The following is a 27,408-nucleotide window of genomic DNA, read 5'->3' on the forward strand; positions in this document are numbered from 1 at the left end:
TCTAGTTGACTGGATAGGGCTGGGTGCTAGGTTGCACTGGATGATCTTGGAGGTCTCTTCCAACCTGGTTGGTTCTGTGATTCTATGAAATGCAGTGGTGCAACATCTGCATTCTTTCCCTAGTATGCAATAGGCTGTGCCATTAATAACAAGCACATAAATAACACTGCAAGATCATACATTGCTTTGCATAATAGGACAATTTCTTACCTCCCACCTACCAAACAGCCCATATACAGTTCAGCTGATACCACCAAACACAGGTTAAAGTTTTATCACAGTATCATCAGGGTTGGAAGAGACCTCACAGATCATCAAGTCCAACCCTTTACCACAGAGCTCAAGGCTAGACCATGGCACCAAGTGCCACGTCCAGTCCTGCCTTGAACAGCCCCAGGGACAGCGACTCCACCACCTCCCTGGGCAGCCCATTCCAGTATCCAATGACTCTCTCAGTGAAGAACTTTCTCCTCACCTCAAGCCTAAAGAAACTGATTTGCCTGTCTCAAATTGCTCAAGTGAGTTACATTGTCTATAGTCACAGATACTCAACCTTCACTGCCCTGCCTGGACTCCTCGAACCCTTCCAGCAGGTCTAGGGGAAACTGATCTGCCCTTCCTGTACGTTCCTAGAGCAAACAGCTTCCCTGCACAGTCCTTGATCATGGCCTGTCACAACACACCCATGGGCCTGCAGTGGTAGAAAAAGGCCAAAGACCTTAGCTGTGGCCTTTGTGGGGACACTGGCATAGAGATCACCAGCCCTAGCCATGCTCAGTGTAAAGAGTAAAAATAAGAGGAATGAGCATAAATGGTTTCAACAGAGACTAGTACAGGAAATGTGTTCAATAAGGCAAAACATCACTGTCTGCCTTGAGATGAATACTGATATTAATCTCTACCCTGCTCCATCTTAGATGATGAACCAGTACCAACCCACCTATATCTAAGATGAACTTATTCCCTCCTATTAAGATTTACAGCCTTTCAATCATTCACCATAACTGGAAACAGGCTTAGTTGTCCCAAGAATAGCATGAAATTCCATTAATTTCTGCACAGGGGAGCTCAATTATCCTTCAGGTTTCTAGACAAATTTCTGAGCTGTGTACAGGTTAGCTTGGACATTTGAAACAAATTGCTCCATTCCTCACAGGGAAAAATATACTTCTGCCCTATCTCAACTAATCTCTGAAAAGAAAATGAGGAAGAAATTCTATTCTAACCTCAGGAGAGATTTTTGCTGAAGTAAATCTAATGAAACTACTTTTGTCTCCTGCTGCTGTGAAGTGTTAACAAATTGGGGACAAGACTCTCCCACCCAAAGTTGTATCAGTAGTTTCATTGTTTAGATATCTATACCCTGGAGGTTATTTTTACTACATCCTGTCAACAGTGAGGAGACAAAACTGCCCGGAAGAGGATGTATTAGGTATTTACATTTACTGGTGGTAAAATTAGCACCCAAGACATCTTAAGAGCTGGCTTGCTGACACAATTGTGCTGTGTATTACTGATTCATTTTCCCACGCTAACATTTAGTTCACATCATCATAGAATCAACCAAGTTGGAAGAGACCTCCAAGATCATTCAGTCCAACCTAGCACCCAGCCCTAGACAATCAACTAGAACATGGCACTAAGTGCCTCAGCCAGGCTTTGCTTGAACACCTCCAGGAATGGCAACTCCACCACCTCCCTGGGCAGCCCATTCCAATGCCAATCACTCTCTCTGACAACAACTTCCTCCTAACATCCAGCCTAGACCTCCCCCAGCACAACTTGAGACTGTGTCCCCTTGTTCTGTTGCTGGTTTCCTGGCAGAAGACACCAAACCCCACCTGGCTACAGCCTCCCTCCAGGTAGTTGTAGACAGCAATGAGGTCCCCCCTGAACCACCTCTTGTCCAGGCTGCACACCCCCAGCTCCCTCAGCCTCTCCTCACAGGGCTGTGTTCCAGGCCTCTCACCAGCTTCGTCACCCCTCTCTGGACATGTTCCAGTATCTCAGCATCTCTCTTAAATTGAAGAGCCCAGAACTGGACACAGCTCTCAAGGTGTGGCCTGACCAGTGCTAAGTACAGGGGAAGAATGTAACATTGGATAGGGCTGGGTGATAGGTTGGACTGGATGATCCTAGAGGTCTCTTCCAAACTGGCTGATTCTATGGTCAAAGTTCACAGGGAATGCAAAGTACACAAATAATTTTAAAAGTTTAAAAGTGCAAAGTGAGAGTTTAAGACTTATTAGCTTCTTCAAATTCTTTTTATTTTTGATTACAGAAGAATAAAAACATGATCTAGAAAAAAAATATATGGATAATAAATTAGTAACATCTGCCTGCCAGGCAGGGCAAGGAGGAAGCAGGGTTTCACACCTTTCTTCTCCCATTCAAACCCATGGAGTGAGAGAGAGAGGAATTTGGGGTACCCCAGGACACATCATGCTAGTGATGTTCTCCAGATCATGACTATAGCCACATGTATGTACAGTAGGTATTATAAAGGGCAGGTTTTCCTTTTAGTATAGTACTTAAAATCTTAATGCTACAAAGCAGTGAACTCCAAGGTGTGAAAGATGTTCTTGAAAATGAGAAATGGGAGTTTGCTGGGTTTATGTCATTTGTGTTTCAGGTTTGACCTGCAACAGAAAGATGTGCTGGCCTAGCTTTGCTATTTGTAATCATGAAAAAGAAATGCTGCCTGGCACACAGATATAACTTTAACCCAAATTCTATTAGGTTTGCTTCCACCTTTCAGGAAGGCTATTTCTTCCCTCTCCTTTTTACAGTCTTGTGTAATACCATGAGTGCTAGCTGCATGCTCATTGCTGGACTTCAAGCTAAGAAAAGTGGAAGCTTGTAGATTATCTATCACTCACAGGATTTTCAGCCCAAAACTGGAAACAGAGGGTATTAGATTTTCTCAGCTCGAACTCTGCCATCTACAGCAGAAGTTACCTGTTGTGATTCACCAGAGTGCTCTTCAGGGAGGGGGAACAAGATTTGTAAAGCATAAAACCAGCTGGTAGGAGCATCTGCTGAACCAGCCAAAACAGGTTTTTTTCCCACACATCTATCACTCTCTATGCTTCTGAACAGAGTTTCTCAGCCTTGTGTTGATTGCTTGCTCATTCCAACCCTCTCCACACCCTTGTTTCTCTGCCTTTTACTTTACCTTTCCTCCAAGCGAGCTGTCCTCCCTTCCAGAAGCACTGCATCTTCACCAGTCCAAGTCTGGCTGAGCTTTCTCACTCTGATACAGCCCTTTCTTGCCAGCCTTCTCATCACACCACCTTCTTACAAGTGCCTTGGGGCATCTTTTATATCTCTCCACAGATGAGGATTCAACCACTTTCCCTGGCAGCCTATTCCAGTGGTTGATAACCCTTTCAGTGACAACATTTATTCTAATATCCAACCTAAACCTCCTCTAGTGCCACTTCAGGACACTTCCTCTCAACCTATCAGTTGTTACTAGGGAGAAGACACCAGTGCCCCCCCTTACTACAACCTCTTTTCTGGTACTTGTAGAGAGTGAGAATGCCTTCCCTCAGCCTGCTTCTCTCCAGACTAAGCAATCCCAGTTCCCTCAGTCACTCCTCAGAAGATGTGTTCTCCAAACCCTTTGTCAGCTTCGTTGCCTTTCTCTGGACACACTGCAGCAACAAAATGTCCTTTTAGTCAACAGAGACCCAAAACTGAACAGCATACTCAGAGTGGCCCCACCGGTGCTGCGTATCAGAATCATAGAACCAGCCAGGTTGTACTGAGTATGGAATGTATCTGTGTGTTAATTTATATATAGAGATCTCTAAGTCTCAATCTTGTGAGCCATCATACAAAAGACTCCAAAATCCAGGCACAGAGTTAAATTTTCTTTCCAGCTCTTCAGGCCAACCTCTAATATTCCTCCAGAATAGAAGTTACTTTTTTTCACTATGCTTGAATATTATTTCATTATTTCACAGAATCAATCATGTTGGAAGCAACCTCCAGTCCAGCCTATCACAGCCCTATCCAATCATACAGGGTACCAATCACTTCTTGGTCACCTGGGCACACTGCTGGCTCATATTTGGCCAGCTGTCAATCAATCAGGTCCCTTTCTGATGGGCAGCTCCCCAGCTACTCTTTCCCAAGCCTGTAGTCTTGCATGGAGTTGTTGTCACCTAAGTGCAGGACCTGGCACTTGGTACTGCTGAATCTTACACAAATTACCTCAGCCCATTGATCCAGTTTGTCCAGATCCCTCTGCAGAGCCTTCCTAGCCTCAAGTGGATCAACACTCCCACCTGTTTAGTGTCATCTGCATACTCACTGAGGGTGCACTTAATCCCCTGGATCAGATCACTGATAGAGACACTAAAGAAAATTGGCCTCAGAACTGAGCCCTGGGGAACACCACTTGTGATCTGCCACCAGCTGGATTTAACTCTGTCCAGTACCACTCTTTTGGATTGGCCAGACAGACAGGTTTTCACCCAGCAAAGCAGCCACCCATTCAAGCCACGGGCACCCAGTTTCTCCAGGAGAATGCCGTGGGAGACAGTGTTAAATGTTTAAAGTCCATGTAAACAATATCCACAGTCTTCCTCTCACCCACTAGGCACATCACCTTGTTGCTTAGCCTGATTGATAGTGGGGTAAAGCTGTGTTTATAGCTTAGCCTTTTCCATTTCCTGACTTCCTAAACCTCTACATTTGTCCATAACATCCTTTGAGGAATTCCTGATCTGATTAGAATCTGTAAATAAACCTAAACTAGTTTTGTATATAGTTTGGGGGTGAGGTGTTCAGGAAAACAAAATAAGTCTATATTTATAATTCCTGACTCTGCCACCTTAATTCCCTGTCTCCATGACAATCCTACACTTTAATGCTCATCTTAAGTAAATTTAGGCTGCCAGGCTCAGAGACTTGGCCAGGGGATAGCTCTTCCCATGTTCAGTTATGAGGGCATCAGTTTTGTGCTGGTCCAAAACCTGATGATAATTTAAGATACACTTAAAGTGTGAAAATGCTTTGGTGTAGTGCAGATATGACTTTACCAACCAGAACAATGCCAGCTTGGCAATATGCTAAGTGTCATGACAAAGGGAATACAAGTTTCATTCCAATTCAGATCTGATTACGATTCCAAGGGGAGTAAAAAAAAGAGCAATTCAATTAGTTTTTCTTTTTGCTTTGAGTTACACAGGCTTTACAGCACTAAATTTAGACTTTAGAGTTTAAAGTGTTGTAAATTTAAAAGGGAAGCCAGGGTAAGATAATCGAATGGAAGATATGGAGGGCAGAGATGCCATCCAGAGTGACATAGACAGGCTGGAGAGGTGGGCACAAGCCAACCTCAGGAGGTTCAACAAGACCAAGGGCAAGGTCCTGCAGCTGGGTTGAGGCAATCCCAAGCACAAATCCAGGCTGGGCAGTGACTGCTGGAGAGCTGCCCTGAGGAGAGGGACTTGGGGGTGCTGCTGGATGAGAAGCTCAACATGAGCCAGCAGTGTGCACTTGCAGCCCAGAAAGCCAACCAGATCCTGGGCTGCATCAGGAGAAGTGTGGCCAGCAGGACAAGGGAGGTGATTCTCTCTGCTCTGCTGAGACCCCACTTCGAGTACTGCATCCAGTTCTGGAGCCCCTATTATAAGAAGGAGGTGGAGATGCTGGAGGTTGTCCAGAGAAGGGCCAGGAGGATGCTCAGAGGGCTGGAGCAGCTCTGCTATGAGGACAGATTGAAAGAGTTGGGGCTGGTCAGTCTGGAGAAGAGGAGGCTCCCAGGTGACCTTCTTGTGGCCTTCCAGTATCTGAAGGGGGCCTACAAAAAAGCTGGGGAGGGACTTTTTAGGCTCTCAGGAAGTGACAGGACTAGGGGGAATGGAGCAAAGCTGGAGGTGAGTAGGTTCACACTGGATGCGAGGAGGAAGTTGTTGAGCATGAGAGTGGTGAGAGCCTGGACTGGGTTGTCCAGGGAGGTGGTTGAGGCCCCATCCCTGGAGGTGTTTAAGGCCAGGCTGGCTGAGGCTGTGGCCAGCCTGCTCTAGGGTAGGGTGTCCCTGGCGATAGCAGGGAGGCTGGAACTAGCTGATCCTTGTGGTCCCTTCCAACCCTGACTGATTCTATGATTCTAAGCTAGTAGGGAATTTGTTATCGAAATCCCAAGATGGACAACTACACGAGTTTAATCCCTTCAGGCAATTGAAATGAGTGATGATTGTGCATATGGCTTTGCATAACTTAAAGTATCTGAAATAAAAGTGAACCAAAGTTGGCAGCTGATTTTCTCTTTGAGGTTTTTTGCTCAAAGTTCAAAAGAAAACCCAGACTGTGTTAACAGAGAGGCAAAATAAGAACAAAAGTTGTCATGGAAAGCAAAACTGTAACATTGGATGTCTTTGTTTCACTATTTTCCAAGATACTGTAGATGTCATAGTAACTGTGTTGTAAAACCAGACTGCAGCACTGTGGAAATTGTACTATACAGAGCTAAAAATCAGACAGACATTCATGCTCAGCTGCAAGCAGAGCTGAGTCACAGATATGAAACCCTCAGCAATACATTCTGGAACTTGTGACGCAAGAGGAGACTCTGAGAGTTTTTGCTGCTGCTCCTCCTGAAAGAGAAACAATCAAGAGATACTAAGGAAAGCCAGAATGCAGAGGCATTTGAAGAGAAGTAAGGATGTGTGTGTGGTGAGACAGACAACATTTGAGACACGTAGTAAGCCCTGTCTTTGAGATTTGCTTTGGAGCTATCTCACCATTCCTCAGCCTTGGAGATGAGTGTCTCCTATGAATCAGCACTTCCTCAAACAAAGCTTTGTTTTCACTGATGACTCCCAAGTTCCCAGTAAACTCAGAGTGGAAACTACCAAAACAGAGGCAGTACCAGAAAACCAAAACCATGTGATTGCCATTGTCTGAGTCTGAAGCGTGAATTAAAAGAGCTGAATCAGATGAATGATAGGCTGAGGGAGAAGGAAAAGGCAGAACTGTTACCTTAAAAGGGAAACATCTGAGAAGGCAAAGCGAGTGCTTCAGCAGACACTAGGAGCCAAGAGCCTGGTCTAGTTAGAATCATAGAATCAACCAGGTTGGAAGAGACCTCCAAGATCATCCAGGCCAACCTATCACCCAGCCCTAACCAATCAACTAGACCATGGCACTAAGTGCCTCATCCAGTCTTTTCTTGAAGACCCCCAGGGACGGTGCCTCCACCACCTCCCTGGGCAGCCCATTCCAATGGGAAATCACTCGCAGTTTCCACAAGTGCAGAGCTCAGCATTTTCACAGTCCAGGTGTAGGACTCTAAATGCCAGCACATTCAAACCCTCAACCTTTATGAGTGAGAGGAAACCTGAAGACAAAGGTAAAGAATCAAATCTCAAGAGGGCAGAACAACCTAAGTAATTCTCCTCAGTAACTAGAAAAGGAGGCAGTTGATGTGCCTCCCTGAAGAGATGACACAAAATCCCAGACAGTGATAACTTTCTGCTCACCAAAACAGTACATGAGTGCTTCTGCACTACAGTCATGTTCCCTGCAGAGAGCTCTGTTCTTATTTCTTTCTCATGAACATCACACCACCAAAAGGATTTAAAAAGAAAGGGGCAAACTGTCTCTTGACTGTGTTGGGTACAGTATGTGCCATGTTTTGTAAGCCCCCATGTACCCAAGAGTGGGTTATAAATCATAGAATCAACCAGATGGGAAGAGACCTCCAAGATCATCCAGTCCAACCTGGTGGTGTCTACTTCACTCATAGGCTTGCTGAGATGTATAAAAACAAGAAAACAAACAGATAACAGAGTTGCTCACTGGCTCTGGCTGTCTCCCTTCTCTCTCTCTAACCTGCCATCTGTGTAACTAATCCCTCTGCTTCCTAACCCCCCTGGATGACACTCCAAACTCACCTTGAATGTAAGAAAAAGTCTGAGATAAGGTAGAGGGGTGCAAGGGAGGTGGAAGGGTGGTTGGGAGCCCCTCCCAGGGACTCAGGTTTCTGGGAGGGCTGGTGTGTTTCTGCATTACCTTTTTAACTTGCCTATTTCTGTCTATAGCTGTAGATATTGTAAATACCTGCTTGCTTATTGTGCTAAGCTGGAATTATAAAGCTCCATTCTATTTTCCAGCTCAGCCGAGTCTAGCCTGGGCGATTTCTTAAGTGTGGGGGGAGGGTAACACCCAAACCATCACACTGTGTTACTTTTAATTTGTATATAACTGTGCATTGTGTTAAGCTGTAAATACAGCTTCATTCCTTAATTTCCACCCATCTGAGTCTAGTCTGAGTGATTTTCTTAAGTGTGGGAGGCCAGGTAATACCCCTGTTTTTAAACAAGAGTAACTTCTTGTGTTTTCTGTTACACAATTGTTAAAATTTCTCCAGGGACAAAAGAGGTTTCAGCAATGAAAAGTAATCAGTCTTATTGCTTCAGACTGGCAGGCATCACCAATCCAGGGAATTCTGCAATGCTGGAGATAGCAAGAGGGATTAGCTGATGACTACTTCAGTGGAGGCTTCCCTGCCTTCAAACAGCTCAGCATTTTTTCTGTGTGGATTCCACCCACTTCTCAAGTAAGCCTGAACATGTGGTCCTCTTTTGGAAAGAGAAGTTGACAGAATACAGAACTAAGCACTAAGATTAGCTACCACACTCCTCTTTCTTCCTTTTGTGCCTATTTGACTGGTTGCCACGTACAAAGGAGACAGTAATGAGAAATTATGAGAACCTGGAAACCAAGGACAGATGCACCATCTTCCCCATAAAGGCATATATTCTTTCAAATTAAGATGCTGCAACGTGTTTGAAATCAGCTACAAAATGCCAACACTTCATAATTATGTTGTATTGCCACTACACCAAAGCTATTCACATTTGGAAAATGTCTTGGTTTAGCTGTCTTGATAGTACTACTTTAATGAAATGTTAAGTAGTTTATTTCAGATGAAAACTGACTGATTTTAGGTGCCAGGTAAAGGGTTCAAGTGTTCTCAACAGAATGAAATGTTATTAAAAACCTTCTGAAGTATGTGCCATTTAACATCTGCACACATTTAAGCAACCAAAAAATCAAATACAGTTGTTTTGAGCTGTGTCATGGAAACAATCCATGTCATCCAATTATAGTTTAGTAATCATAGAATCAACCAGGTTGGAAGAGACCTCCAAGATCATCCAGTCCAACCTAGCACCCAGCCCTAGCCAGTCAACTAGACCATGGCACTATGCACCTCATCCAGTCTTTTCTTCAACGCTCCCAGGGATGGTGACTCTACCACCTCCCTGGGCAGCCCATTCCAAGAGCAAATCACTCTCTCTGGCAAGAACTTCCTCCTAATACCCAGTCTAGACCTCCCCTGGCACAGCTTGAGACTGTGTCCCCTTGTTCTGTTGCTGGTTGCCTGGCAGAAGAGATCAACCCCCACCTGGCTACAACCTCCCTTCACTGATCCCTGGGGGGCACCACTAGTGACAGCTGCCAACTGGATGTGGCACCATTCACCACCACTCTCTGGGCCCAACCCTCCAGCCATTTCTTGACCCATACTAGGGTGAATTTGTCCAAGCCATGAGCTGCCAGCTTGGCCAGGAGCTTGTTGTGGCAGACAGTGTCAAAGGCTTTGCTGCAGTCCAGGTGGCCTACATCCACAGCTTGCCCCACATTCACCAGGTGGGAAACCTGATCATAAAAGGAGATCAGGTTGGTGAGACAGGACCTGCCCTTCCTAAACCCATGCTTGCTGGGCCTGATCCCTTGGCCATCCTGTAGGTGCTTTGTGATGGCACTCAAGATGACCCTTTCCATGACCTTGCCTAGCACTGCAATCAGATTTTTAGTAAGAATAGCAGCCTGTATTATATTCTGTAGTTTAAAACTAGATTTCCATACAAGAAAAAAAAGTCTAATTGCACCACTTTTCTCACTGTTGATTTCCACAGGGCTTCAGAAAAATGCACAACATAAAACCTCAGCCCCCGAATGTATATACATTTGCATCAAATATATTCCATATTTACACAAAATGAGAAAGCCCCCTCTTTTCCTGCTTACCATGATTCTCAGCTCACCACTGCTTTATACTCACAATGGATACTGGGAACCATGGGAACAGGCTGCCCAGGGAGGTGGTAGAATAACCATGCCTGGAGGGGTTCAAGAAAAGACCAGATGAGGCACTTAGTGCCATGGTTGGTTGGACTGGATGACCTTGGAGGTCTCTTCCAACATGTTTGATTCTATAATTCTATGAAGTGACACTACCTACTGCTCAGACACCCCTCAAGAAGCCCCATGTTGCAGAACTGAGATGTTGTCATCCTGTAGGTAATACAAGAGGGTACCACAAATTTGTCTGAAGAGTGTTATTTATGAGAATAAACAAGGCTGGGTAGCTTCTGTTCCACAACAGGTAAGGGTAGTTTTTTTCAGATAGAATTCACACATTTGGTTCCCTGTCTTGCAAAGCCTTCAGTTTACTCATAATAACTCTTGAAAAGAACCATTTATTGCTGTCTGCCAGTCACACACAGATCCAAATTTGGCCCTGCAGGAAAGAAGCATGATACCCTTTAATTACATACAGAGTTTTTACGAGCTCTTTTGTTTAGGTTTCATAAGATAACTGGGATTTAGCTGTTTACTGTCATTACTTATCTGAAAGCCTATCTCTCTCCTTCTTCCCTGCTACACAGTGCCCAATAATACAGCATAATCTCAGCTAAAGGTTTCCTTTATTGGAAATACCCGTTCTGTCTTTTGTGTTCTCAGTGATACACTGACACTCAATTAGAAGAGGGCTCTAAGCTCTACTCTATTTCACAGTAAAAGCAGCACTGCTGAAATGCTGGTATTGGCAGCACAAAGTAGTGAGAGAGATTTCACAGCTAAAGGGTGGCTGCTCAGTTCAAAGTCTTCCAAAGCCATGCTGGGGTCACTCCGCCATGCATGCGCGTACCAGGAGAACCTGCATCTCAAACTTGAAAGCACTTCCTTGGGAGTGAATGGTAGCTGTGCTGCAAGGACCTTGAAGAGAATAATCGCTTGCTTCCTTACACATCCTCAGTCAGGAAGCTATTTTCAAGGCAGATTCGGTGGTCCACTCATTCTTTTCCATTTCCTGAGACTTTGTTCTGCAGGAAGCAAAACTGTGCCCTGTAACCTGAGTGCAGAACTAATGTGCTGCTTGTCTGCAGTACCTCAGTCTTTCTTAATAGCAAATACTTCTATGGAATTGCTCCACTTAAGTGCCATTAAGTGATCAAAAAGAACTTGAAAATCAGGTAAATAAACCTAAAGAGGTTTTTTTTGTTCTCACTTTTGTCTTATTTTAGAAGTACTGCCAGTTATATGTGGGGTCAGGAATGCAAAAAAGCACACACAAAAGAAGCCCACTGCTAAGACTAGCAGAAAAACTGATGACTTGAAAGCTTCTAATAATAGGGATAGGTGCAGGAGATTTCAGCCCTCTGAGAACAGACTTCTTGTGCCACAGCCAAAGAGACCATAAACATTACGAACTAAAACCTAGAATAAAACTATCAGTTTTTCACTTGCATAAACCGAAGTTCCTCTAAATTCACAGCTCCCAACCAGCCCACCAGGGTCCTGAACACCAGCACACATGCTCCAGGCTCAGTGAACCAGGGCATTACCTGGCCCACAGACAAAGTGGAGAGGCATTTGCCTCACCATGTTTCATTCATTTCATTCTTTGCTCATGAGCATGCTCTAACTGGTGCTCACATAAGGTGATCACCAGTCACATAAGGTATGCATGTGTGTTTCACATCAGCTGATGAGACAAGACCACCACACAACTGAATGAAGACCTCTTCTGTTACATGAGAATATCAGCATTCTGCTATATGCCCAAGCAGGCATGTCCTCTGGCTACATGACCATATGTGAGCCTGCATTTTTACCCTTCATCAACAAGACCCTTATCTCCTGTCATCTGTTTCAGTGATAACTATGCTTAACAACGTTAAGAGTGAATAGAGGACTAACTTGAGCAATAAGCTCAGTTGTAAAGTCAGTATGAAAGTATAACTGTGAGTCAGTCACTTTACTCCTTTAAATAGTGAGCAGCTCAAGAGCCCTGTGGTTTGAGCTCTCCTCCACAGCAGCTAGCTGCACCCCAGGATTCCCCTTCAGCAAGGATGTCTGTCTAGGATATTCCTTCATGTTGAGAGACTCCTTGATGTAACAAATCCTTCCTAAATGACCAATAGTATGCTAGAACTGAATGTTAACTGTGCACATAAACTTTTAACATAAATTGTTGTTTCACTGTGTCCTCAATGCAGTAAACAAACTGGTGTACCTTGCCAGGGAGCCTTAAGTTGCATTTACTGTTCCAAATTTTGTTGAAATACTGTTTCTAAACTCAATAAATGCACTGTTGCTTCATGTTCTGTGGCTATGTTTAGTCATGATATGTGTCTGATATTAAAGCTCATGGTTAGGGTCCATTAGGTCCAGACTGGATTTCACAGAATCACTATGGTTGAAACAGACCTTTAATATCAAATCCATCTAACTCTAAAAGCCTACATCATATCCTTGTGCACCATATCTAGACAGACTTTGCCAAATACCATCATATGAAGGCATCATGCAGGCATTTAGATGGTGCATATGAAGCATAAAAATGAAAATTTAGATTGTTCCAGAATGGGGTAGGCTCCTTTGAAATTAAAGTGGTTGTTACAAGAGACTATTAGCATCATAGAATCAACCATGTTGGAAGAGACCTCCAACATCATCCAGCCCAACCTAGCACCCAGCCCTGTCCAATCAACTAGACCATGGCACTAAGGGCATCAGCCAGGCTTTTCTTGAGCACCCCCAGGGATGGTGACTCCACCACCTCCCTGGGCAGCCCATTCCAATGTCAATCACTCTCTCTGTGAAGAACTTCCTCCTAACATCCAGCCTATACCTCCCCTGGCACAATCTGAGACTGTGTTCTCTTGTTCTGTTGCTGGTTGCTTGGCATCCAAAAGAAGGGAAGATCATCTCCCTAACAATATTGCTGTGACTGACACAGGTTCTTGCTCCTGAAAGACCTTAAATTTCAGAGAGGAGGAAAGACTTTTTTTTTTTTTCCTCTCTACATTGAAGACTGAGAAAAGGAGATCTAAAAAGCTTTCAAATGCATCATCCTGCTGCAAAGAAAAGGAAACAATCTCTTTTTCATAGTCCAATGAACAGGACAAGATGACACAGGCTTAAATTGCCATAAGAAAAACTTTTGCTAGACATTCAAAGAATTCAGATGCTACAGATGCTGCTGCAAAATATACCTCCTGGGGGAGGTTATGGGCATTTATCACTGCAGGCCTTTAAGAAGAGGTAAGAAAAGCATCTTTGTTTGGTGGAATAATGTAGATATGCTCTTTCTGAGGGTGGGGAATCCAGATTAAGGAGTTTTTAGATATTTCCAGCTCTATTTTAATATGTTTGTTTGTTTTCCTGTGGACAAGCTATCTCTGCATCTATCTGCTTAATTTTCCCCTTCTGCAGCTCAGCAGTTATTTGAGGCTTGTGGGAGGAAGCACCTAGCAGTCCTAAGGTGCAAGAGGCTGCTAATTTGGAATAAAGCCAGAAGTATCTGGGGAGCTGGGAAGTGATTTCTTTATTATGAAGCAAACACATGTGAAAGACCTCTCTTAACACCAAAACAATGTAAATAGGTAGAATATTATCAAAAGGACTTGAATAATCATCATAATTTCCATTTTACAAATGGGGAATACAGGGCACAGAGGTTTGGACTTCTGTAATGACACAGTAAATTATCAAAACAAGTCTCAAAGCTAGACTTCCCTGATCCTCCAGTGACCAATCTGCTGGACTATGCATTCCTCCTGCCCTTCCTTTTGGGCCCTTCTCCCCCAGCAAGCCATGCAAGAGACTACCAGAATTGCAGCATTTTCTCATAAGTCTTGCCTGCAGCCAGAGGAAGGCAGACTACAATAGCATCAGCAATATTTGCTGTAACAAGAAAATACATCACAAAGATGATCACTATGAAGGGAAAAAAACCCAAAACTAAAGCTGCCTCAGGACTTGCACCTTTCAGAACTGATCTTGGGCTGTTAATCCTCATCTCCATTTTTTACCTTGGCTAACCTTTGACAGAAAGAATATATTCCTCTACCAAATGATTATCTATCAAAACCAAGACAAACCAAACAAAAGACCCCAAATCCAGAATAAAAAACATTATTGATAAAGAAAAGAATTGCTCTTTATACAAGAACAGCAGAGCTCACAAGCATTTGAAAGTGCAGCTATACTCCAGTCAAATGTGAAAAAGGAGTGGTCTAGCTTGGCATTTGCTGGCCACTTTCCTAAGGCTGATGCAACATAAGCCTGTAGGAAATCATAATCAGAGCCCAAGATTAGAATCAAAACTCTCTCTTAACTAAGTATTATAAAGCCAGTGCCAGTTCTGCACTGTTCCATACCAGACTGCATAAGGTTGTTCCCATTTCATACACCCCAGTGCTAGAACTCAAGGAGGATTTATCTACTCTTGAATTACCCACAGGGGGTCTTGCCTCCTGCAACTGACAATGCTGTGACACACCAGGTTCCTATTTAATTTTGAATTAATTAGCAAGAGCTCTGCTAGGCTGTAAGCACAACACATAGACCAAACGGAATCTGAATTCACCAGTGTGGCTAAAGAAGATTTAAAATAGAGTAACAAAGTAAAATATATCAGGAATGCAAAAATCTCCTAAGAGAATCAAAGGCAATGTTTTCATTGGGCATTTTTCACAAACAAGCAAAAAGTAACCACCCCCCAAAAAAACCCCAAGCAATTAAACTAACAAACTACTATACCTAAACCCAAATCAGTAAACCAACCAACCAAAAAAGCCTCAGACAAACAAAGAAATGATAAACACCAAAAACCCCAAACAGACAAGGAAGGCTTCTGCATCACAGGAATAAACAATGAAATTCTCTACATGCTAAGATCTTTCCTAGCTTATTGAAAAAGTGCATTTAACTTCTGATTTATAAGTCAAGGGATATTGCTTATTGCTGTAAGATGCACTGCACTGGGGCTCAAGGTTTAGGGGATCCACACTGTGCATATTTTCTCCTGATGGTTTCAAGTTCATGTTCATCGACACTCAGCAAGAACCATAAACAGAGCTCTTCTCTGGGGCTCACGCATGCAGTTCTGATTAACTTCACTGGATTTTAAGCTGTCTTTAATAAGAATGCTGTGTACATAGATGATCCTTGTGGTCCCTTCCAACCCTGACTGATTCTAGTTCCAACTTCCCTGCCATGGCCAGGCACAGCCTAGCCTAGACCAGCCTGGCCTTAAACACCTCCAGGGATGGGGCCTCAACCACCTCCCTGGGCAGCCCAGTCCAAGCTCTCACCACTCTCATGCTGAACAACGTCCTCCTCACGTCCAGTCTGAAGGGTAAAACTTGGCTCTGCACATTTAATAAAATGATATCACTAGATACCTCATAAATGAAGGGCAATGGAGGCCATCCTGAAGAATAATATAAATTGAAAACCCAAAAGTGTAGCCAAGTAAGTTCAAACTTCAGGCAGTTTTTTTCCCCAAACAGTAAGAAGGGCACACATTTTAGGCAAGATGAAGCAAAATCCCTGTAATATCCAATTTATCAGAGTGTATTGTGCCCCCTTTAGCAGAACAAAGTGTGAAACCCAGCTGTCTACATAAGGCAATGATCTTGTCTCAGATATAGCAATGACATTGGTATATGAAACAATTAAGTAAAGGTCAAGTTACAAGCTGTGATTTGCTAAGTCATTTTCTGCATCTATATCCATGCCCTGTAAGTTATGAGGCTCATTTTGAGTGAATTTAAAGCACAAGAAATACCACAGCAGAAAAAGCAGACAATCATCTGATTGTTATAACCAATATTATATTACTTTGAATCCACTTTAATAGTGGCATTTTAAACATACTCAAGTACTTGAATCTAGGAGTATCTATCTTAAACCTATCAACATTCTTTCCTATCTACCCAAAAGAACTCCACTATAAAAATCCCACACAACCTCAGAACCACAGTACCCTTCCAAATTACAAATGATATCTAGCAACAATTACCTTCTGCCCACTGCATTTAGCCAATGCACACTACATAAAGCAATGCCAAGGGTGTTTTTTTCCCAATTTTCTTTCTTTTATTACTTTAACCCATGTCATCAAATAATAGAACCAACCAGGTTGGAAGAGACCTCCAAGCTCATCCACTCCAACCTAGCACCCAGCCCTAGACAATCAACTAGAACATGGCATTAAGTGCCTCAGACAGGCTTTTCTTCAACACCTCCAGGGATGATGACTCCACCACCTCCCTGGGCAGCCCATTCCAATGCCAATCACTCTCTCTGACAACAACTTCCTCCTAACATCCAGCCTAGACCTGCCCTGCACTACTTGAGACTGTGTCCCCTTGTTCTGTTGCTGGTTGCCTGGAAGAGACCAACCCCCACCTGGCTACAGACTCCTTTCAGGTAGTTGTAGACAGCAATGAGGTCTGAGCCTCCTCTTCTCCAGGCTGCACACCCCCAGCTCCCTCAGCCTCTCCTCACAGGGCTGTGTTCCCTAACTCATTTCATGATGTAATAGCCTGTTCTTTTTTACTTCCTCTTTAAAAGTAACTATCAGGATGAAGAGTTTTCTGATGTCAACAAATACAGCTACCAAAAGGTTTCCTTGCACTTTCTGTTTGCCTGCTCTCATTAGCCTGCAATTACGAATTTATACAGGCAAGTACAGAGGGTGCTTGATGTTCATGTTTGTTTTTTTCCTCTAAGTAGGAATATCTCTGATGATTTTCATACTTAAACAACAGAACAGATCTGGTGAATCATTTTTCTTTCTGGTTGGAACAACCCTTACTCCATGTTTCACTATAATACTGAGTCACTTTGCATAACGTTGATCATTACAGCCAAGGGAGAGAAGAGGGAATTGGACAAAATACTTGGAAATTAGAAGTGTGAAAGGATAAGTATCAGGCTGCTTCTTGAAGCAAGTTATGTCAAAGCAGGAAAAAGAAACTCATTACAAGACAACTCACATAGTGGAAAACCATTTCACAGAATCTGGAAAAGTACAGTAAATTTGACATAGCAGAGATGATCAAAGGGATTCTAAAGACTTTTTCTATGACATAAGGGTCTGGCCTGTTACAAATATTATATCCTACTAATCATTCATGCTAGATAAGCTAGTAAGTTAAATTAGTGCGGCAGAATCTCTTTCTCCCAAGCTGTGGTACTCTCAAATGAATATTAAGGAGGTCTGGTGGGGGCTCTGTTGTCTCAAAATTGCCTCATGTCTGAACTGTGCTCTGACACTGGCAACTTGTGAAGACACTCACCTGTCTCAGAAATCCATCATACAACTTCAGATCTACTTTCCGTTGGCTCTGGTGGAGCACATGCTCAGTGAATTTACAGTGTGCTACAAAGAACATATATTTCATCTCAGGATTTGCAATTCTGAGGTCAAAATAGGAAAGGGAAATGTTTCCCTTCGCTCTGCTCAGTCCTAGAGGGTCAGGGTTAGCACAACAATGGATTTTAAAGAAGTTTAATTAGTTTGTTTTAAATGTACAGCACAACTAATCAGTGAGTGAAATCAGGTATATGATCATCCTTCAAGAGAGCTGATTTCCAAGGAGAGAAGAAAGAAGGAGAAGAAGAAAAGAAGAAAGAGAAGAAAGACCAAAACAAAAAGCCACACCAGTCAAAACCTCTAATTTTCTGCATGTCCTGTTTAAGCAAAGGCACATGAAGAACCTTGCACTCAGGCAATTACCTGCTACTTTAAATAGGACACTAAGGGAATAACATTTTTAAATGTATTCATAGAGCATGAGACTAATCCTCCCCCTGGGAATACCGGTGTAAATCAGACTATCTCCTTGAGGTCAGCTGAAGTACACCAGCGCAAAATAAATGTGAGGCACAGAGGAATCAGGTCCCCATCTACTTATTTTTTTAAAAGAGGTTGCAGATCATCTGCAATGATAAAGTGAACCACATAAACATAACTGAAATCCATTAAATTGATCTCACATCCTGCTGACTATTCATAGCTCCGAATACACGGCTGAAGAACAATGGTTTGAGGAAGGGAGGCAGAAATCCTGGTTCTAGTAATTCACACGTTTATATCTGCTAATTCCTCCAACTTGAATTGCCTTCATCTCACCACACTGCTAAATCATTGATTTGATGTCGCTGCCCCACTACTGAAGAACAACTACTGACAGCAAAATAAAACCAAATCAAACAAACAAAAAAAAAGCCCACTCCCCTCCTCCTTCCCACCCACCCTCCCCCCCCCAAAAAAAAAAGAAACCCAACAAAAGGCAGGCTATATAGAAGATAAATGGAAAAACCTGAGCAAGTAAGAAAAACCCTAACAAGCCACATGTTAAAAAAAAAAACCACTAGCAAAATTATCACTTATTTGGAAGTCTGGCACTGAGAAAGCATGATACAGGTCTAGAGGAAGAAGGCTAAAATATGATGCCATTTCAAAGTATGGTGCCATTTGTACTAATTTAAGTGGAACTGTAATTATTTCCTGCAACTTCTTGATGTCCTGAACCAGTTTCCTCTTCCACTAACCACGCTGATAAAAGGATCCCTAGCAACACACCGAATATATTATGCAATGTATTGAATACTACGGAGAATTAAAAAAGAACCCGCTGAATTGCACTGAAACAAAGAACATCAGGTGTGAACATCACTACCACCAGGTGAAGATCGCTTGTAACTACGGATCATGTCACTAAGCAGAGTGACTGTCCCTTGGATCTCTGATACCAACACCTAACGGCATTTGCTACCTTTAACAAAGTTAAGGGAGATTTTTTTTTACCTCGAATCTACTTAGGCTGGAGCTCTTTGACCGAGACTTCTTTCGGAGGTAGACTGAGAAGAAGCGACGCACTGTGAACTTCTTCATGTTCATGTCCATTGCCCTGCCCTGTCCCAGCTGCGGCGCAGAGCACGAAGGGGCTGCGGCGCTGCCGGAGAAAGCTAGCGCATCCTCCTTGCCCCCTATTTATATCCACAGCCAGGAGATTCCCCCAAGTCTCCGCTTCTGCTCATCGAGTCAGGCAGAGCTAGGTCTGCAAGAGGTACAATGCCGGAGCCATAGGAGCTGCCGCTCGCAGCCGAGAGCAAAAGGCGTTCCACTCCCTCTCGCTTCCCAGTGTTTACATTGCAGTGGGGAAGAGCAGAACCAACTCTCCGCTCCCTCTCCTCGTCGCCTTAGGTCCTACTACATCCAATCAGGCTGCGTTTCGGCTGCATGCATAATCAGCTCCGGCGGATGACAGCTTCTGTGTCCCGGGCTTAGCAGGTTTGAGATAAAGGCGAGCTATGTCTATTGCTTTGCACTCCCTCTCCTCAGTCAGGCTCCTTCAATTTCCTGCTTTCCGAATCACATGGGGAACAGGCACATGCTGCACTTCTGTTTTTAGCTCAGGATTTCAGCGATGCTATAATTACTGAGGGCTACAGTGGTCAGATCTGAGAAGAAATCAGCTCCTGCTTGAGAGTCTCTCCTGGGAGAAAGCTGAACGACGCCATGAACCCCACTGCTGGAGCAGAAGTGGCTAAACCTCGTTTTATTCTGGGGAGCATGAGAAACGCTCTCTTAAAACCAAAACCCTTTAAATCCTGTTCACAAATTACCCAGCCACTTCACATTAAAATACCCAAAGCCTGCACGGCTCTGAAAATAGAAAGAACAAACTAAATGATAAGTCTTATTATTGTTATTGTACTAGAACAGGAAGCTACAGCCTTTCTAAGAGGCTAACTATGTGCATGTATTTACAGAGTGCAGTTCTGAGCTGCTCACTATACTGCATGCAGACCTCCAGCTGCTCCCCCACTTCCCCAACAGAAGCCCACTTTTCAGCTTTTCTTTAAAAAACGAATGCATCTCAGTGTGATACAGAGTTTCCCTGCCTGCCACATGCAGCTCAGGCTCCTTATCTTGGCAGCTTTTCCTTTCTAATTACCAAGGAGCACCCAGACATGCCTTTCCCCTATAACCTCCTATGGAAAGTGAATCTTAGAATCAGTCAGGGTTGGAAGGGACCACAAGGATCATCTAGTTCCAAGCCCCCTGCCATGGGCAGGGACACCCAACCCTAGAGCAAATGGAACATCTTCCTTCTGAGGAGAGCTGGGGCTCTTTAGCTTGGACAATAGGAGACTGAGGAGTGACCTCATTAGTATTTATAAATAAAGATTGGGACATAGAATGGTTCAGTTTGGAGGAGACCTCAAAGCTCATCCAGTTCCAACCCCATGCCACAGGCAGGGGCACCTCCCACTAGAACAGATCACTCAAGGCTTCTTCCAACCTGGGCTTCCAGTTCAGCCAACCACTTCCACTCATCCTAAGTGAGCAGAAAGCAGCAGCTAAACACAAAGAGTAAGGAGACCCAGCCAGCACCCATGGGTGATGTTAGAGCAATCACTGAGTCTCTAGCCTGCCTAACCGGGGGGCCACCAGGCCCCCCGGCCTTTAGACCATCACCTCCACCAGTCACCCAGCGTGCACCATGGGCACTCACCAGTCACGATGTGAGGAGGATCCTCTGCCCAGTTGGGCAAGCTTAGGGCTTCTGCCTTTCCTGAGGGGGGTTATAAAGGGGAGTAGGCAGGGAGGACAAAGTGCTCACACCTGGGGTGGGAGGAGACTCCAACAGAACCCAGGTGCTCTGGGTTTGGGGTAAACAGGGGAAAATTAGATGTAGGGTGGGGAAGGGGCAGGTGTGGTGGAAAAGGGGAAGTGGTACTGGAACTCCTGCCTCATTAATTGCCCAACTAAATCAGGTGCTCAGGGAGGTGGTGGAGTTACCATCCCTGGAGGTGTTTGAAAAAAGACTGGATGAGACACTTGGTGCCATGGTCTAATTGATTGAATAAGGTTGGACTGGATGATCTTGGAGGTCTCTTCCAACCTGGTTGGTTCTGTGATTCTGTGGCCACAGCCTCATCCAGCCTGACATTAAACAACTCCAAGGACGGGGCCTCAACCACCTGCTTGAGCAGCCCAGTCCAGGCTCTCACCACTCTCATGCTCAACAACTTCCTCCTCACAGCCAGTCTGAATCTCCCCACCTCCAGCTTTGCTCCATTCCCCCTAGTCCTGTCACTCCCTGAGAGCCAAAGAAGTCCCTCCCCAGCTTTTTGTAGGCCCCCTTCAGATCCTGGAAGGCCACAAGAAGGTCACCTGGGAGCCTCCTCTTCTCCATACTGCACAGCCCCAACTCTTTCAGTCTGTCCTCATAGCAGAGCTGCTCCAGCCCTCTGATCACCCTCGTGGCACTTTTCTGGACATGTTCCAGCATGTCCATATCCCTCTTGTAATTGGGGCTCCAGAACTGGATGCAGTACTCAGGTGGGGTCCCAGCAGAGCAGAGTAGAGGGGGGGGCTGAGGCCAGCCTGCTCTAGGGTAGGATGTCCCTGCCCATTGCAGGGGAGCTTGGAGCTAGATGATCCTTGTGGTCCCTTCAAACTCTGACTGATTCTATGAAAAGCAACTGAGTTGCAAAACGTGCATAAAAAGAGTACAGCTACAGAAATAAAACCAAAGACATGAGCACACAAAACTAAAGCACAAGGATAAATAGCTGAAGAGTGCATTCTGCTATAGTTGTGTTCACATTCTCTGCTTTCAAAAGGTATGGAACTTCAGAAGAAAAAAAAGGACATTCAAAAACATTGACTCACACTTGCAACTAGCCAGATAATACCCAGTTTTCCCAATGACTAACAAAAAGGTGCTCTGACAAAACAAAATTTTGAGTGAAGGAAAATAAAATACATCAGATTGAGGTGGAATATTCATAATTATATTTATAAACATACAGCTGTCAGATTAACCTACAGTGTTAAAAATTCATTTCACTTAGAAATTCATGCTGTAAATTATTTATTAGCTGTCCTCTGGGCAACTAAAACTGCTGAGAATCTAGATGGAAAAAGAAATCCACCAAAGAGAGATCAGGAAATACTTCACTGAAAGGGTTATCAAACATAGGAATGGTCTGCCCAAGGTAGTGGTGGAGTCACCATCCCTTGGATGTCCAAGCAGCATGTGAATCTGGCACTTAGAGACATGGTTTTAGTGTTGACCCTTCAGTGCTGGGTGATCTTCAAGGGGCTAGGTGATCTTCAAGGTCTCTTCCAAACATATAGTCTGTGATTCTGATTCTAAAAGGCCTGTGTTTAAGACAACAATAAACAACATAGATGGTGGAAGGGGTATATGATGCATTTATGATGGCATCCTGGCCTGCATCAGGAACAGTGTGGCCAGTGGAACAAGGGAGGTTATTCTTCCCCTGTACTCAAAACTGGTCAGGTCACACCTTGAGTCCTGTGTCCAGTTCTGGGCTCCTCAATTCAAGAGAAATGTTGAGATACTTGAACGTGTCCAAAGAAGAACAGCAAAGCTGGTGAGAGGTATGAAACACAAGCTGTATGAGGACAGGCTGAGGAAGCTGGGGGTGTGCAGCCTGGAGAAGAGGAGGCTCAGGGGGGACCTCATTGCTCTCTAGAACTACCTGAAGGGAGGCTGTAGCCAGGTGGGGGTTGGTCTCTTCTCCCAGGCAACCAGCAACAGAACAAGGGGTCACAGTCTCAAGTTGTGCCAGGGGAGGTCTAGGCTGGATGTTAGGAGGAAGTTGTTGTCAGAGAGAGTGATTGGCATTGGAATGGTCTGCCCAGGGAGGTGGTGGAGTCACTGTCCCTGGAAGTGTTGAAGCAAAGCCTGGCTGAGGCACTTAGTGCCATGGTCTAGTTGATTGGCTAGGGCTGGGTGCTAGGTTGGACTGGATGATGTTGGAGGTCTCTTTCAACCTGTTTGATTCTATGATTCTACAAGCATTTCTCAACATTCTGGCAATTATATGAAAAGTGACTATTATAGACAGAAGTGTAGTGATCACAGGAGAGAAAAACTTGCTTTGAAAAGACTAGCTCTGCCCAATATGATGATGTTCCAATTAGCATATTCCATTCAACATCTTCAAGTGTTCTTAAGACTGGGTATTAAAAAAAAATATTTTGCACCTAAGTAATTAGATGGAAATTCTTCTGTACCTTTCTCTCTACTTCAGCAAATGAGTTTTAAAAAGATTACTTAGTGGAATTTAGAGGGTGAACCATCTCTGTGTGTGTCGTGCTGGTCCAGAAGAGGTATCCTTCCTGCAGCTACCTCAATCCCTCCTGAACACCCACTACTCAAATGATGGTAGAGCAGTGTTACTTCCAGAGACATCAAATGGGGAGCACTATGAGAACAGATGGCTTGTTCCTATTTGTGCAAGGAGAACTGGGACTGCTGCAAAAATAATAGCTCCAGGACAAGATAACAAGATTTGATTGAGTTTTCAACAGATGACAGACATTTTGATTCTCACAAAAATGTATTGTGTTAGTTCTTGACCATCAGATTAGCAAGCATCACAACTGTTGTATTGATTGATCCCATATGTGCTTTGCTACTGATGTACTCAGATGAATGCTCAACAGCATCGCTGGCCACATACATGTCAGCTGGCTGTGGATGGGGATACAGCAGTCTGCACTGAAAACAGTCTAGGGAATGTCAGCTTCAGTTTACTTCTTTTTTTTTAATTGATGTCACTAAAAGTTTTGCTTTCTAGGCTGACAACCTAAAATGGTCTTGCAGGATTTTGATGATTTAGACAGAGGCACAAGGCAAAGCACCCAACACGCTCATCTCTTTTATGTTTATGTAAGCATCCATTCCAATGCAGTTGAAAGGGTTTGCAGAAGGTACAATTCTGCTTTCAACCTGGTTGATTCTATGATTCCATGATAAAAGCACACTCTGGCGAGGTTCCCACTTTTGACAAGTGGGTGTGTGAACTCAGAACTCTAAAGGAGTATACCTGTTGTTTAGTTTGGGTTAAACTGCAGTTTAATCACTCTTGTTTCAAAATGGGGCTGGAGCACTCAGCCACTACATGATAGCTCTTTCAGAGTAAACACAATGATTGTTATTATGTGCTTATAGTCCACATTTCAGGGTAAGTCTGGCAGGTATTTGATAGCTTTGTTTACAGAAGCAGATTAACTGTGAGGAAGGTCAAAAAAGAATAAACATCCAAATTTAACTTGGTAGAATTCCACCTTGCAGGGCAGATGACATATGGGATAGTCTCGATGTATCACACACCTAACAGTCACTGAAAATCAGGCTTAAGGTTGTATGAACACCCAGTGCATATTAGCCATCACGAAGGGTGATTCATAAAGAGAAAAAATCAGTAGTCACTCTTAAAGTACTGACCTGATGCCCGTCTATGAGGGCATGATTGGATAAATAGATGAGAGGAGGGTGGGGGACACTGTCTACTTAGACTTCAGCAAGGCTTTGATCACCATCTCCCACACTATCCTCCCACAGCCTAGGTAAGTTTAGTGGTTAGATGTGTGGGTTAGATGAATGGACAGTGAGGTGGATTGAGAACTGGCTGAATGATAAAGCTCAGAGGGTCATGGTCAGTGTCATAGAGGCTAGTTAAGGGTCTGCAACAAGTGTTGTTCCGCAGGGTACAGTGGTTAGTCCTGTTCAGTGTATTCATCAGTGATCTGGATGAAGGGATAGAGTGTACCCTCAGTGAGTTTGCTGATGGTATAAAACTGGGAAGGATGGTTAACACACCAGAAGGTTATGCTGCCATGCATTGTGACATGGCTACAGAACTGGGCAGAGACTAATCTCGTGAAGTTCAACAGGGCAAGCGTAGGGTACTGCACCTAGGGAGGAATAACCCCATATATCAGTACAGATTAGGGGCTGACCTGCTGGAAAGCAGCTCTGTGGAAAAAGACCTGAGAGTCCTGGTGGACAACAGGATGTCATGAGCCATCAGTGTGCCCTTGTGGTCAGTGGTATCCTGGGATACATCAAGAAGAGTGTGACAAGCAGGCTGAGGGAAGTTATCCTTTCTCTCTACTCTGCCCTGGTAAGGCCTCATCTGGAGTACTGTTTCCCCCAATACACAGACAGTGAACTGCTTGAGTGGGTACTGTAAGGGACTGTGAATATAATTAGGGGAACAGGACACCTCTCTTATGAATAAAGGCTGAAAGACTTAAGGCTTTTTAGCTGAGAGAACACTGAGGGAGATTGTATCAATGCTTACAAATACTTAAAGGGTGGGTGTCAGGAGGATGGGGCCAATCTTTCAGTGATGCTCTGTGACAGGACAAGAGGTTATGGGCACAAACTTGAACACAGAAAGTATTTTGAGGGTGGTAGATCACTAGGGCAACCTGCCCAGAGAGATGATAGTGTCCATTTCTGGACTAATTAAAAAACCTCCTGGATGCCATCCTGTGCAGCCTGCTCTAGGTGAACTTGTTCAGGATTTGGCAATCTCCAGAGGTCCCTTCCAACCTCTGTCATTCCGTGTGGTGTTTTGAGTATTGGCTCCCATCTTTGTTGGACTTGGTTTATTTCTTTTTGGACAAGTTTTGAAGGACTGCTTTAAATTACTGTAATAACAGTACTTAACTCAGGATTACAGGCAGAGCTCTTCCTGCCTATTTTCTGAAGTAGAGGCTGAAGAAACAGGCAGAGGGGAAAAATTATGTCTGAAGTGTTGTGATACACCCCCTCTTTCTGTCTCTAATGCAGCTACATAGGAAGTGTGAAGCTGAAAAAAACACTCATGCAGAACCATTTTAAACTTAAAAAAAGTTACTTACATTCCATCTGATATTTATAAAACCACATAATGATTTCTTAATTTACCTAAGAACAATATAGCCTAATCTCCCATTTTACTACAACCAAACAGGAGTATTAAACTCTGCTTCCATCCACTGTATGTAGTAAAGTTAAACATATTTGCATCAGGATTTCACAACAGCAGAAACTGAGACATATGTGGAAATTACTATACTAACATCTACTGTAAAGCATCATGGAGTAATAACATCTTGAGTTTTCAGCACTACTTTGAACACTTCCACGTGCCCTGAGCTCCATGTATATAATCTCACAACAGTGTTTGATTGTAGAACTGTATGTCTAGACAGCCCACTTGAGAGCAAAGCAAAGTGATGTCCGTCCAATAGATGTTCAAAGACATAGGGATGAACCCTTACAACAAGAACAACAAGGTCCTTGAGAAACCTCTGGAGGCAAGTGTTGTGGTTCAGTGAAAGCATCTTAGGTAAAGGCAAGAAAGACAAGAGACAAAATATCTCCTCTAGTTTAGGACTGATTGCTGTTACAGGGCTGGAGTCCACTACTCTTTTCATACTTCCTATATCTAAAATGAACTTTTCCTTTTTTTAATTCAGTCACATAAAGTGTCACCTTCTCTTAACTGTAGTGTCACTTATATCACCTAAGCCATCAGGCAGCAGGAAGTACATGATGCTCTTTCTGCATTAAAGTGTTCCTGCCCACGCTGGATGTGAGACTTCTTGACTGATGATTCAACAAATATCTGGAAGAAAAGTCAATATCTTGTATATGTCTTCCTACTCATCCAGCAAGCTTGTTAAATTAGTTAGAAAGAGCATATATAGCATACACAGCATCAAGTGTTTGATCAACCTAATAACAATCCAGCAGATAGAGAAATGCCAACTCATCTCATTAAGTTAAAGCCTTTGACATCTTTCAGTAAATTTAGTATATCCTTTCAAATCTTGAAATAACCAAATAATTCAGCATGAGATACAGATAGAAATAAGCAATGCTCTCTACACAACACAAGCACATACAAAGCAAGAGGCTATTTCCCATATACACAATGCCAAATTGTCAAATTTTGTCTGTTTTTAACCAAGTAGAGATTAAAATGTAAAGTTAATTCTACAAGAACAGAGCAGAATAGAATAGAACAGAATAGAATCAGTGAGGTTGGAAGACACCTCCAAGCTCATCCAGTCCAACCTAGCACCCAGCCCTAGCCAATCAACTAGACCATGGTACAAAGTACCTCATCCAGGGCTGCCCAGGGAGCTGGTGGAATCGCTGTCCCTGGAGATGTTGAAGCAAAGCCTGGCTGAGGCACTTAGTGGCATGGTCTAGTTAATTGGCTAGGGCTGGGTGCTAGGTTGGACTGGATGATCTTGGAGGTCTCTTCCAACGTGGTTGATTCTATGATTCTAATTTCTCTCATTAAAATATTCCAATTAGCCTTAAACCAGCACAATACCCTTAGATATATTGATTAAAATCTTGGGGAACTTTTGCTGTCCTTCTTAGTACACTTGTGGCACAATGAACACTTTCTGACCAGGATTGTATAACACTCTTTCCAAGTGAATTGTTCTACTACTATGCAGTGAGTGAT

General features: G+C 43.7%; 1 protein-coding gene across 2 annotated transcripts in view; it reads right to left on the minus strand.

The window, feature by feature from the left end:
• RPS6KA2 (ribosomal protein S6 kinase A2) overlaps positions 1-27,408 on the minus strand; it is a 222,899-nt gene that overhangs the window by 98,963 nt on the left and 96,528 nt on the right. Inside the window, exons 1-2 of one of the 2 annotated variants that reach the window (XM_064158415.1) lie at positions 20,628-20,662; positions 18,914-19,672 (exon numbers count right to left, since the gene is read on the minus strand). The exons of the other annotated variant lie outside the window; for it this stretch is intronic. Coding sequence (XP_064014485.1) covers positions 18,914-19,012 — 99 coding nt within the window. The 5' untranslated portion in view covers positions 19,013-19,672; positions 20,628-20,662. Of the gene's footprint in view, positions 1-18,913; positions 19,673-20,627; positions 20,663-27,408 lie in introns of those variants that run through there. 2 annotated transcript variants of the gene reach the window in all.

Source organism: Pogoniulus pusillus, chromosome 18 (genome assembly GCF_015220805.1).
Source record: "Pogoniulus pusillus isolate bPogPus1 chromosome 18, bPogPus1.pri, whole genome shotgun sequence".
NCBI classification, from domain to species: Eukaryota; Metazoa; Chordata; class Aves; order Piciformes; family Lybiidae; genus Pogoniulus; species Pogoniulus pusillus.